The sequence below is a fragment of the Staurois parvus genome, unplaced genomic scaffold (assembly GCF_062004578.1).
Source record: "Staurois parvus isolate SC_StPar_1 unplaced genomic scaffold, SC_StPar_1.0 ptg000162l, whole genome shotgun sequence".
NCBI classification, from domain to species: Eukaryota; Metazoa; Chordata; class Amphibia; order Anura; family Ranidae; genus Staurois; species Staurois parvus.
Genome location: NW_028317958.1, coordinates 7348554 through 7362806, shown reverse-complemented (window position 1 = coordinate 7362806; position 14253 = coordinate 7348554). Strand labels below are relative to the sequence as shown.

The window sequence follows — 14253 nt, the reverse complement described above, 5'->3', positions numbered from 1 at the left end:
CTTGTTAAGTGGTGCAGTTCCAAAAATGAAGATCATTTTAAAAACAAAGGCTTCAAGATAGATTACGCATTTTTATTTCTTTCAAGAAGTGCCTAGGTCTATGATAAAAAAAATTTTTTTTTATTAAAGCAGGAAAATCTTGAATCAAAGATGATCTTGTAAAAATACATGATGTAATTTGGACAGCAAAAGCTGTCTGGCAGCCTGTGTCAGAAATGCCAATATACAGCTCAAAATGTAAAGGATGGCTTTGGGGAAGCCTTATGTTATGGCTGGACTGCCTGTGTCAACAGCTTGTTAATGACATCAGCTTTACAACCTATATCTGCTGCAAGCCAAGTCTAAGCACGGATTCCTGTGATGGATGGTTTAGGAAATTACTTGGTTTTATGGGGTCCTGCTGACTGAAATCACTTAAGATGTCACTAAAACATTTTAGACACAATGAGAAATCTACAAAGTACAGTACCCTGGAGCAAACAATCAGAATTTAGTACTCACTGGTGTGGTTCAGCTACCGAAAGTAATTTTTTACCGTAGCTAAGAATTGACAAGCACTAACAGTGGAGGCTCCTGAAGACATGACAGGAGGTTTTCCCTTAAAACCAGGTACAATCTGATTAGGGAACAATCATATGTCTGTAAGGTCTTAAGACATCAGTTGGATCTAGATGCATTCAGGAGATGTGGCAATGAGATTTTAGTGGCTTAGAGGTTAATGCTCGTGGCTTGCAGCACTAGGTTCCTCAATTGGAATCGCAACCAGGATGCCATCTGCATAAAGTTCTCATGTTCTCCCTGTACTTGCATGGGTACTCCAGTTTCCTCCAACACTTCAAAGATTACGTTAACTGGCCGTAGTGTAAGTATGCATGTGAGGAAGGGACTACAGATGACCTCGGATGTCCTCAAAACTAATCTCTAACCAAACTCAGAACTTGTATTTTTTTTAAACTCCAATGAACTGCAGGCCAGGTAATTTCTGCCTCACAGCCCACCACTTAGTTTGCAGAAGGAAAAAAAAATGACTAGAGATTAGTTTAGAGGACACCCAAACTCCTGTAGTAGGGACCGTCGAATGTAAGCTCCCTGAGGGCAGGGATTAATGCGAATGTTCAATATGTAAAGCACTGTTCAAATTGTCAGCACTATAAAAATGCCTGAATTAAATATACGGAAGAGTGGTCTTATAACAGAGGCCTATTTCATGTACAGTCCATCCCACTTTACTGACCCCGTTATCTTGTAACCTGATGAAATCAAACATATCAGAAATGTAAAAGAATAGAGTTATGCATTAAAAGGTTTTGAATGTTTATTAGAAAACGTCACTGTTATTTTCCAACTGATAAAATGTATGTACAGTGACCACCACACAAGCGGTTTTGTAATATATTTTTAGTTCGAGTTATTAGCAAAAATAACCATTAGCCATACACCACAACAGATCACTGCCCCCAAGGGACAAATAGCAAGTTTAACTAGCTGTAACACTTAATCCCATGTCTCCAAGTACATCTGTACAGTGTTCGTTTGTTGAAGAAACAGTGCTACATTAACCTAAAATTGAGTAATGTGCTAGAGAAATGTCCCTTTAATACCTTTAAACCAGACCCTTAAAACAAAAAGCAGTATGCATTTTTTCAGACTAAAAGGTCCCTTAATCTGCTTAATGCATATGTGGATGCCTAATAGGGATTTAATTACTGACATTATCGCTGGATCATGGATACTTGGCGTTTCTCACTTGGTGCCAGGTTTTGTAGAGTTCATCGCCAAGAAATGAGGTATGTTTTTCTTTAGGCATTTTTATACTACTCATAATTTTTGTAGATTGTGAGCTGCTGAGAATGACAACCACACTTTTCTTGTAATTATACATACATAAAAACACACCTAGTTTCTCAAGTAACCGAATGACAAAGGTTTATAATTACAAATCTGTTAAGGATTGGTTGACTGATCATCTGTTATTTGTTTGCTGGAAGACAACTGTTGGAAGATACAAGGACTGTACCAAAAGTAAGGCAAAAGTGGGTGTAGCACTAACCGCTCAGCAGTCACTAGAAGATTTGGGTCCCCCTACTGTCCTGCACAGCCAGGCAACACACATCTTCACACAGGCTTGCATCCAGAGTCATATCAGTCCTTGAGCTTTGGCTTTGTTTTATTTAGGGGATTTAAACTGGGAGACTGTTTGGGGTGTACAAGATGCCCAAGGGTACTGATGAACTGAGGACAAATTCCTAGATCTACAAGCCTTCTCTGCAGCACAGTCTTTGTTGGAGAGCTAGCCAGCATCTCCTTAGAGTACCACCCCAGACCCTAGATGAACTTCTCTTCATCCAGCAATCTGAAGGTGTCCCTGAACAGAGGATCCAGTTACTGTCACTTTGAGTTGAACAGTGACTGACAGGTGGCTAATCTTATTTTCCACCAGAGTGCTCCTTCCCCTATCCGCACAGGGGGTGTAGGTGTACTCAATCAGATCCTCTCTTGTACCGCTTGTGGGTTGGTGGCTGCTACCAAGCCTATGAGCTGGGTGGCTCCTTCCCTACCATACAGGTGGTCTTCTCTCCGGGAGCTGGTGAGCTCTGAGCTTTTCTCCTTTCTAGTTCCAGGCCTGCAGGTAGGCTCCATCCCACTGGACCTCCTCGCAGCCTCACATCCTCCGTCTTCCACCTAAACTCTCGCTCCATTCTCCTGCCGCTGAGCAGGCTCCAACACTTAAGGGTGTCCAGCCCCTTGCCAACCTCTTGTTGTGGATTAGCTAGGATCCCTCAAAAGTGCAACCAGCCACTCCTAAGGTCCACCCACTGCCCCTAAGCACTTCCTCCAAAAGCACTAGAGCAGGGGGAAATTCCAGAGGGGCTGGCCTACAAAGCCTCTCAGCTCTGACCACAATAGGACCCTCTGGCTATTACACTCTGGCTGCTACTCATCCTTTTTCCAACCATTGGAGTCTAGCTCCCCCTAGCTAAACTAGGAGGGCGCTACATGGGCAAAACATTTCTCAACTTGCATATGGTTGTTCAATTGTCAAATGTTGGTATAGTAGATCCTCCTCTATAGTAAATTTTTCACTGCAGGTAAACAATGGATCCCAAGCAGAAGCAAAGTGCCGAGGTTAAGGAGAGGTTAAGGCTGTCAGACAGCCACAGAAAGCTACAAATATAGAATGTTTACAGAGACGTAACCAATGACAAGACCTTGTTCGTCAATGGTGTAATCTGTAAAAATTCTGTAGGCTTCTGTGGTTGTCAGACATCCTACACCCCTCCTTCGTCAAGAACTCAATGACAACACGTTACTTCTGTTTGAAACCCAATATTTGCCTGCAATGAAAAAGAAGAGTTATTTTAGAGGAAGAGTAACTATAAAAACATGTGAAATTTGAACGACCTATGCAAGTTAAAAAAAAAAAAAAAAAGTTATGCTTAATTGCATTACTTTCGGTACAGCCCTCGTACATTGAGTTAAGATCTATTCTCTAGATGGATTAATTGACAAAGCCATCAGAGCGAGTCCCTCTTTTTTTTTTTTTTTTTGTAAACAAGCATTTTTCATACTCTCAAAATAGGAATTCAGATCTTGGCAACATTTATTGTCTTTGATCCCTATCAAACATTCACCATTTATAACAGAAGAACCATTGCTCTTGCCTGTGGGCTCATATTTGACACACAGCAAATGAGCAGGAAAACAAACAGACACAGATCCCTTTCACACGGGGTGGATTCTGATCAGATCAGCAGGAGATCACCTCACAGATACTCTGCTGATCGGAGTACAGCAGGCGGATGACACATACGTGTCCACTTAGTTTCTGCAGAGCAGACACAGACAGAGCCCGCTCTGCTCCAAGACTCCTCTTTCCATTTACACCTGTCTACTCTCAGATCCAAATAAACTGAAGAGGACAGATCCTCTTGTATTCTTTTAGTGGACCAGATCGACCACAGAGGACCCTCCTATGCATAGGATTGTATGGATTTTCTGATCGGGTCTGCCTGAAAAGGGGCAAATGATATAAACTAAACGGCCCTAAATACAACACCCTCTAAGTAATGGTAAAAATCAGTAAAGGGATCCCTTGGGATGAAACTTGACCTTTGTAATGAAGTGGGTGATGGTGGGCTGTGATGTTGCTGCATTTGGTGCAGCCCACACCAGGGAATAGGTTTGTAAAAAACACACTGAGCTCTGTCATGATGGTGCTGGTTAAACACCAGGAGATGTAGGTTAACCCCTTCACACCTAAGGGTACACATCACAACTACTTTGTACATCCAGGTGAATTATACCTTGTTTTTTTCAGGACAAATTGGGTTTTCATTTGGTGGTAATTGATCATGGAAAAAAAAAAAAAAAAATCAGGATATATCCAAGGAAAACAGTAAAAAATAGTAAAAGAAAAATATTTTTAAATTTAGCTGCATGTTTGTTACTACCATAACCTACCATCAAAGAGCAACCCAAAATAAATTTTCCAACTCTTGATGATCGCAGCGATACCATATATGTGTATGTTACTTGTTGTTTGTACATGTAGTACAGCCCAGAAACAATAGTGCACATTTTGTTTTTTTTACCTAAAAACACACTGACACCAAATATTTATTTATTTATTTTTAGATCAGGAACTTTGAACCTGACCCAAACAAACACTTACCCTGGCACTGAACTAGAACAAACCCTGATCTAGGTATTTATTTATTTATTTTTTAATATTATCTTTTTATTTTACAAAAAATTTTTTTTGCCAGGAGTTAGAGAGCTACAATGCATCTCTCGCCTCCATTCATAGAAAGAGAGGCTATCACAGCGATCATGTGACCCGGATCCTGATAGTTAGAATGGGGCCCGGGGCTCTCACTGACACCGCGGTCTTTGTGCTGGGAGCGCGCAGTGTGGCGCGCTGCCAGCAGAAAGACAGGTACGTAAATATGTGGCCCCATTGAAAAAAGCCCAGTTCTGTGAGTTCGCATATTTGTGTTACGTCAGCGTCAAGGGGTTAAATGTTTTATGCAGAAGTGTAGTTTGAAGCTTGTGTGCCCTCATGCAAAAGCCGACCTGGGACTCCCCACTACCACCCTCTGCTTCCACTGCACACCAAGATACTCCCATCACACACCATGATACTCCAAGTGGCTAAAGGGTTATTTCAGAGGTCTGATGTGAGGGGGATGCCCCTCACATCAGACCTCTGAAATAAAATGAAAGATGAAAACAAATTGTGTCAGAATAGGCTGGGGAATTAAATGAATTAAGCTGAGAAACCCTTTTCCTTTGCATCAGCTTTTGTTACACTTATATGAGTTACAGAAATTGTCAGGCCCCAATAGCATGGAATAATAATAAATTATTAATAATAAACCGACCGTTTACCTTGTGCATACCAGTCACTTTGGGTACATATTCCACTGAGAAAGTCTTGTTCTTGTCATTGTTGGCTGTGACCTTGGCCTTCACAAAGACACACATGGGTTAATGAATAAACTAGTAAGCGGCATTATTAGAATACTGTACATACTTGGAATAACTGCTATATATTACATTTATCCACAATTACATCATTTGGAAAAACAACTGGGCTTTATTCATTAAGATAAAACAAAAGGCTGATGAATGTGTTGGAGGTGAGGTGGAGAAATAGATTGGGGGACATTCTATTTGCTCATACACTGATCTGTGAACGGACCATAAAGCAGCTGAATAGCAAGTTCTAACTATAGGTCCTATTTATTAAGATAATACAAAGAAACAATGCAAACAAGACTATATTTTGTGGTTCAGATGTGTAAAACAGGGACATGCAGGTACCATACACACAAAAAAGGCAGTTAGTGCAAAGCATGCAGAGTACCAGAATAAATATAAGGTCATGCCATTCACATAGCAAACTGCTTCTACATGCCATGTGTTAAGAAGCAAGTATATGCAGTTCAGGTTAGGTTATTTTGCAAGAAATTAAAGTTCTTTGAGTTTAACTGATGAAAACGAATGTGCATGAACCTGAAATATATAAAATCAGGAGGCATACATCTACTTTTATTCCTACATCTTACTACATGAAGAGGAAAATGACGCATGTTATTCAAAACCTACTTAAAGGGGTTCTCCACCTTGAGGTAGGAATGGCCCTGACTGTTTTGTTAGCCAATTTTGGACAGGTTGTTATAAACTACCAAGGTGGGGTCCCAACAAGTGGGCTCCAACTTTTTTTTTTTTTTTTGAAAAAAAGGGGAGGATGGATCTTTACAGATTTTAAAATAAAATTTTTCAGACTTTGTACCATAGTTAAAAAAATATTTTGTTAAAATTTCTGTCACAGATGAAGACCTGGCCTAACAGGCAAAGCTTCGACACTTTTAGGTAGTGTCAGCACTTGCTGATAAGCCCAAACCCTGTGTATTTTGTTTTTAAGATGTGTTTTGTTCATTTTAGTAAAGCACATACAGTGGGGAACAGAAGTATTTGAACACCCTGCGATTTTGCAAGTTCTCCCACTTAGAAATCATGGAGGGGTCTGAAATTTCACATTGTAGGTGCATTACCACTCATACAGAATTAAACAAAAAAAAATTCAGGAAATCACATTGTTTGATTTTTAAAGAATTTATATGTCTTGCACTGCTGAACATAAGTATTTGAACACCTGAGAAAATCAGTGTAAATATTTGGTACAGAAGCCTTTGTTTGCAACTACAGAGGTCAAACGTTTCCTGTAGTTCTTGACCAGGTTTGCACACACTGCAACAGGGATTTTGGCCCACTCCTCCACACAGATCTCCTCTAGATCTGTCAGGTTTCAGGGCTGTCGCTGAGCAACACAGTTTCAGCTCCCTCCAAAGATGTTCTATTGGATTTAAGTCTGGAGACTGGCTAGGCCACTCCAGAACCTTGATATGCCTCTTACGGAGCCACTCCTTGGTTATCCTGGCTGTGTGCTTCGGTTCATTGTCATGTTGGAAGACCCATCCACGACCCATCTTCAATGCTCTGAGGGAATGAGGTTGTTGCTCAAAATCTCACAATAAATGGCCCCATTCATCCTCTCCTTAATACAGTGCAGTCGTCCTGTCCCCTTCGCAGAAAAGCACCCCCAAAGCATGATGTTACCACCCCCATGCTTCACAGTAAGGATGGTCTTCTTGGGATGCAACGCACACTTTTTCCTTCAAACACGACGAGTGAGGTTTAGACCAAAAAGTTCTACTTTGGTCTCATCGGACAACCTGACTTTCTCCCATGCCTCCTCTGGATCATCCAGATGGTCATTGGCAAACTTCAGACGGCCTGGAAATGTGATGACTTGAGCAGGGGAACCTTCCGCGCAATGCATGATTTCAAACCACGACGGCGTAGTGTTCTACCGACAGTGACCTTTGAAACTGTGGTCCCAGCTCTCTTCATTTCATTGACCAGCTCCTCCCTTGTAGTTCTGGTTTGATTCCTCACCTTTCTTATCAGTGATACCCCACGAGGTGAGATCTTGCATGGAGCTCCAGTCAGAGGGAGACTGACAGTCGTCTTTAGCCTCTTCCATTTTTTAACAATTGCTCCAACAGTTGATCTATTTTCACCAAGCTGCTTGGCAATTGCCCCGTAGCCCTTTCCAGCCTTGTGGAGGTCCACAATTTTGTCTCTGGTGTCTTTTGACAGCTCTTCGGTCTTGCCCATGGTAGTAGTTGGCGTCTGACTGACTGTGGGGTGGACAGGTGTCTTTAAAGAGCTCAGACAGGTGCTACTAAGTTAGATTAATGAGTGGAGTACAGTAACAGGTCTTTGAGAGCCAGAATTCTTGCGGTTTCTTAGGTGTTTAAATACTTATGTTCAGCAGTGCAAGACAAATAAATTCTTAAAAAAATCATACAATGTGATTTCCTGAATTCTATTTTTTAAATTCTGTCTCTGAGTGGGAATACACCTACAATGTGAATTTCAGACCCCTCCATGATTTCTAAGTGGGAGAACTTGCAAAATCGCAGGGTGTTTAAATACTTCTGTTCCTCACTGTACAATAACATACAACACTTCGTTGTCTCTCACGTCTCAACGTACCAGGGTGTCTACAAGTATTTTAAGACCAGTACAAAAAAGTCACAACCGCAACATTCAAAATCTAATAGCATCTGTAGGGTTAAGGCAGTTTCCTGGATCTAGAGTAATAAGCGGATGGGTAGATGTAACGCATACCTTTTCAAAGATCTGTGGCTTTTTCCTTAGTTCATTAGCGAGTTTTTAGAATGGTAGAACCATCATTAAATTTTCTCCAAGCATGAAAAGGAGGGGGGGGGGGGATTAAAATTCCATGTTGAATGGACTTCCCAGCATAACAGTATTTGTAATAACACTTTAGCTTATTTAGAAATTCAAAGGTCACCAATAATGCCTAACAGACAGTTTTTAGGACAGGAAACGTTGGGAAGTTCCAGAGCGGAGGGGATAAAGCCATTGCCTTTCAGTGAGAAGTCCCAGACAGAGTGGCAAGTACAGAAAAAGTGGAAAAAGCTATTTCTCCACACTCCCTAAAGCATATTGCAGAGGAGCATATACTCATTTTATTAGGTATAGCCTACCAACACCCCCAGACATCGCACCCTACGACCCCTCCACTCGCCGATCCACCGGACCCACTGAAGACCCCTCTGACGCCAGCATACTGCACTCACAGATTGCAGCTACAGAAGGACTCTAGTGGACTCCTCCACGGTGATACAGACTCTCCACATCACCTCGCCCTGACCCATATCCCTTCACCTCCCCCGACCCGAACAGCACTGCACTCACCCCAGCATGCCACCTGCACTTCTCCTCCTCGTCTTCCTCTCCTCCATCCCAAAAATCGCCTCCCTCTACCCGCCCACCCCCCCAAAACAGCTCTACATTGCCCCTTCACTTCTGCCCTCTCCCCACTACGGCACTCACCACCTCCTCCTGGTACTCCACTCCCCGGTCGACCCACGTGCCACCACTACCAGACCCACACGCTCCTACACCTCCCATTCCCATGCCACTCTCCTCACCCTTCTCCTATCCGCCGGGGACATCTCCCCGAACCCTGGCCCCTCACCACCTTTCCCCCCCTCCAGGGACCCCCCTGCCCCCGCAACCCCCTCAACCTCATACCTGTGCACCTCCTCCCCGCATCCATCCCCCCTCTCTCGGTTGCACTTCTGAACGCCCGTTCGGTTTGCAACAAACTAACTGCCATCCATGACCTCTATCTCCCGCTCCCTCAACCTCCTAGCCATCACCGAAACCTGGGTACAGGCCACTGACACTACCTCCCCTGCGGCACTCTCCCATGGAGGTCTCGTCTGGTCCCATTCACCAAGACTGAGCGGTCACAAAGGTGGTGGTGTCGGCCTGCTCCTATCACCGCTGAGTACCTTCCAGGTCCTCCCTAACCCCCCCTCCCTAACCTTCTCCTCCTTCGAGGCTCACTGCATCCGCTCTTTTCACCCACCCCCCTAAGGATCGCAGTGATCTACAGGCCCCCCGGATCCATAGCCCGCTTCCTGGATGACTTCGCTTCCTGGATGACTTCGCCGCCTGGCTTCCCTTCTTCCTCTCCTCTGAGCTACCGACCATCATCCTCGGGGACTTCAACATCCCCATCAATGACAACACCCCAGCTACCTCCCAACTCCTCCACCTAACCTCCTCCACACTCACACAATACACTCAATCCTCCACCCACATCAATGGGAACACCCTGGACCTCGTCTTCTCCCACCTCTGTACCCTTAACCACTTCACTAACACCTCCTTCCCTCTCTCCGACCACCACCTCCTCACGTTCTCCACCTCCCCTTCCCCTAACTCCCCCCCCCCCCCCCGTGCGCCAAACCATCACCAGCCGCAACCTCCGCAACCTGCACCCGGCCCCCCTCCACTCGGCTGCCGACCGCTTACACGACAGCATCCTTCCACTGTCATGTCCTGACCTAGCCACCTCCACGTACAACGACTCACTATCAGCTACCCTAGACTCTCTGGCACCCCTAACCACACGCAACATCAAACCCAGACCGCTCCAACCATGGCAGAACGACCACAATAAATGCCTCAAACGTCGCAGTCGTGCGCTGGAGAGACTATGGCGCAAAACCAGGTCCCCTCATGCATTCTCCCTCTACAAATCTGCCTTCCTCACCTACACCTCCTCCATCCACGCCGCCAAGCAGGCCTACTTTGTTAACCTGATTAACGCCCTCTCCACCTGCCCTCGCCGACTCTTCTCCACCTTCAACTCCCTGCTCTCTCCCCCCCTCCTCCACTCAGTACCTCACTTACCGCCCACGAGATTGCCACTCATCTCCACAACAAGATTGACGCAATCCGCAAGGACATAGTCAACTTGCAATCTACCTCCCCATCTAGCCTCCCCCCTTCCATCACCCCCTCATCTCTCCCCTCCTCTGACCTCGCAACGGCACTGCCCCCCACCACACCCAAGGCCCTGCCTACCGTAACCCCCCCATCACTGCACTCCTTCACCCCTACTACCACTGAGGAAGTCAGCAGAGTCTTCTCAGAAGCCCGCCTCACTACCTGCCCCCTGGACCCTATCCCCTCTCAACTCCTCCGGTCACCCCCCTCTTCCCTCATTTGCTCCCTTACCCACATCTTTAATCTCTCCCTCTCTACTGGCGTCTTCCCCACCCCCCTAAAACATGCGCACATCACCCCCGTACTCAAAAAGCCCTCCCTGGACCCCACTGACCTCAACAACCTCAGACCAATTTCCCTGCTGCCACTCACTTCCAAGCTCCTTGAGCGCTTGGTCTTCGATCGCCTAAGCGCCCACCTGACTGACAGCAACTTCCTTGACCCACTACAGTCCGGCTTCCGTCCCCTACACTCCACCGAAACTGCCCTCCTCAAAATCACCAACGATCTACTAACCGCCAAAGCCAAAGGCGACTACTCTGTCCTCCCCCTCCTAGACCTCTCCGCGGCCTTTGACACAGTCGACCACCCCCTCCTCCTTAATAAACTACTCTCCCTTGGCATCAGAGACACCGCTCTCTCCTGGTTCTTGTCCTATCTATCCCAACGCTCCTTCAGCGTTTCCTACAACGGTGCCACCTCCTCCTCACTCCCCCTCTCTGTTGGGGTCCCCCAGGGCTCTGTCCTTGGACCCCTTCTCTTCTCCATCTGCACCTCCTCCCTTGGCAAACTCATACACTCCCACGGCTTCAATTACCACCTCTATGCTGATGATACTCAAATCTACCTATCCACCCCTCACCTCACCCCCACATTCTCCGCCCGCATCACTCACCTCCTAAATGACATCTCTGACTGGATGTCGCTCCATTTCCTCAAACTCAACCTCTCCAAAACCGAGCTTCTCATCTTCCCCCCAGCCCGCGCCCCCCCCCCCCCCATCCTTTCCATCACTACCAACAACACCACCATCAATCCCGCCCAGCAAGCCAAGGTCCTTGGCGTCATTCTGGACTCAAACCTTTCCTTTCAACCTCATATCAAATCTCTCACAAACACATGCAGGCTCCACCTCCAGAACATCTCCAAGATACGCTCCTTCCTTACCCCAGACACCACTAAACTATTAGTACACTCCCTGATTATCTCACGCCTGGACTACTGCAACTCCCTCCTCACCGGCCTACCCCAGTGCAGGCTCTCCCCGCTTCAGACCATCCTGAACTCAGCGGCCAGACTCATCCACCTCACCAGCAGCTCCACCTCTGCCACCCCCCTCTGCCTCTCCCTCCACTGGCTCCCCATTGCCCAACGCATTAAATTCAAATTGCTCACCCTGACCTATAAGGCCATTCACAACACTGCCCCTAACTACCTCACCGACCTGATTCCCAGGTACCACCCTACCCGTACCCTTCGCTCTTCACAGGACCTCCTATCTTAATCCCTGGTCTCCTCCTCCCACGCACGACTGCAAGACTTCTCCAGGTCCTCCCCCATCCTCTGGAACTCACTACCCCAATCCATCAGACTGTCACCTTCCCTCCTCACCTTCAGGCGCTCCCTGAAAACCCACCTCTTCAGGGAAGCCTACCCCACCCTCACCTAACAGCCGCTGCCCTTCCCTCCTCCTACCACTCCATCCCCCACAGCCGTTTCCTCCTGTGCCTCTACCCCCTCCCTCCTAGATTGTAAGCTCGAAAGAGTAGGGCCCTCTTACCCCTTGTGTACTGTTTGATGTTACTGTTCTGTTTCATGTATTGTCCCCCCTCTATTGTACAGCGCTGAGCAAACCCTTTGGCGCTATATAAACTCGATAAATAAATAAATAAATGTACAGTCAGGGCCATAAATATTGGGACATCGACACAATTCTAACATTTTTGGCTCTATACTCCACCACAATGGATTTGAAATGAAACGAACAAGATGTGCTTTAACTGCAGACCGTCAGCTTTAATTTGAGGGTATTTACATCCAAATCAGGTGAACGGTGTAGGAATTACAACAGTTTGCATATGTGCCTCCCACTTGTTAAGGGACCAAAAGTAATGGGACAATTGGCTTCTCAGCTGTTCCTTGGCCAGGTGTGTGTTATTCCCTCATTATCCCAATAACAATGAGCAGATAAAAGGTCCAGAGTTAATTTCAAGTGTGCTATTTGCATTTGGAATCTGTTGCTGTCAACTCTCAAGATGAGATCCAAAGAGCTGTCACTATCAGTGAAGCAAGCCATCATTAGGCTGAAAAAACAAAACAAACCCATCAGAGAGATAGCGAAAACATTAGGCGTGGCCAAAACAACTGTTTGGAACATTCTTAAAAAGAAGGAACGCACCGGTGAGCTCAGCAACACCAAAAGATGCGGAAGACCACGGAAAACAACTGTGGTGGATGAGTGAAGAATTCTTTCCCTGGTGAAGAAAACACCCTTCACAACAGTTGGCCAGATCAAGAACACTCTCCAGGAGGTAGGTGTAGGTGTGTTAAAGTCAACAATCAAGAGAAGACTTCACCAGAGTGAATACAGAGGGTTCACCACAAGATGTAAACCATTGGTGAGCCTCAAAAACAGGAAGGCCAGATTAGAGCTTGCCAAACGACATCTAAAAAAGCCTTCACAGTTCTGGAACATCCTATGGACAGATGAGACCAAGATCAACTTGTACCAGAGTGATGGGAAGAGAAGAGTATGGAGAAGGAACTGCTCATGATCCTAAGCATACCACCTCATCAGTGAAGCATGGTGGTGGTAGTGTCATGGCGTGGGCATGTATGGCTGCCAATGGAACTGCTTCTCTTGTATTTATTGATGATGTGACTGCTGACAGAAGCAGCAGGATGAATTGTGAAGTGTTTCGGGAATATTATCTGCTCATATTCAGCCAAAGGCTTCACAACTCATTGGACACCGCTTCACAGTGCAGATGGACAATGACCCAAAGCAGACTGCAAAAGCAGCCAAAGAGTTTAAGGGAAAAAAGTGGAATGTTATGCAATGGCCAAGTCCATCACCTGACCTGAATCCGATTGAGCATTTCACTTGCTGAAGACAAAACTGAAGGGAAAATGCCCCAAGAACAAGCAGGAACTGAAGACAGTTGCAGTAGAGGCCTGGCAGAGCATCACCAGGAATGAAACCCAGCGTCTGGTGATGTCTATGCATTCCAGACTTCAGGCTGTAATTGACTGCAAAGGATTTGCAACCAAGTATTAAAAAGTGAAAGTTTGATTTATGATTATTATTCTGTCCCATTACTTTTGGTTCCTTAATAAGTGGGAGGCACATATGCAAACTGTTGTAATTCCTACACCATTCACCTGATTTGGATGTAAATACCCTCAAATTAAAGCTGACAGTCTGCAGTTAAAGCACATCTTGTTCGTTTCATTTCAAATCCATTGTGGTGGTGTATAGAGCCAAAAATGTTAGAATTGTGTCGATGTCCCAATATTTATGGACCTGACTGTATAATGGGCACAAAAAAGGAACAATTTCAGTTTCATCACTCTTTAGGAAATCACAGCTTTTTTTATGTGTCTTCAAATTCTGACCCGTCTTGGACAGTAATTTGGAGCAATGGCGAAGACCACTTAAAGTGCATCTAAACCCAAACACAAAAATGTATTATATTGCAGTTTGTTAATCCTCGATGTGGTGGCTGCACTTTTATTTTTCAAGCTTCGTTAGCTTAACTTTCAACTGGTATTCCATCACACATTTCCTGTGCATTATTGGCTAAGCCAGTTCTCCATGGTATCTATGGAAGGTTGTCTCCCTAGGCTGCTCTTCTG

At 45.5% G+C, this 14253-nt stretch overlaps 1 protein-coding gene across 1 annotated transcript in view; it reads right to left on the bottom strand.

Moving 5' to 3' along the window:
* The window catches only part of LOC149463049 (filamin-B-like), a gene marked incomplete at its 3' end in the record, with an annotated part of 254729 nt that overhangs the window by 94084 nt on the left and 146392 nt on the right, over positions 1 to 14253 (bottom strand). Inside the window, exon 6 of the mRNA XM_089676035.1 lies at positions 5389 to 5466. Within this exon, the coding sequence (XP_089532161.1) occupies positions 5389 to 5466 (78 nt within the window). The remainder of the gene's footprint in view (positions 1 to 5388; positions 5467 to 14253) is intronic.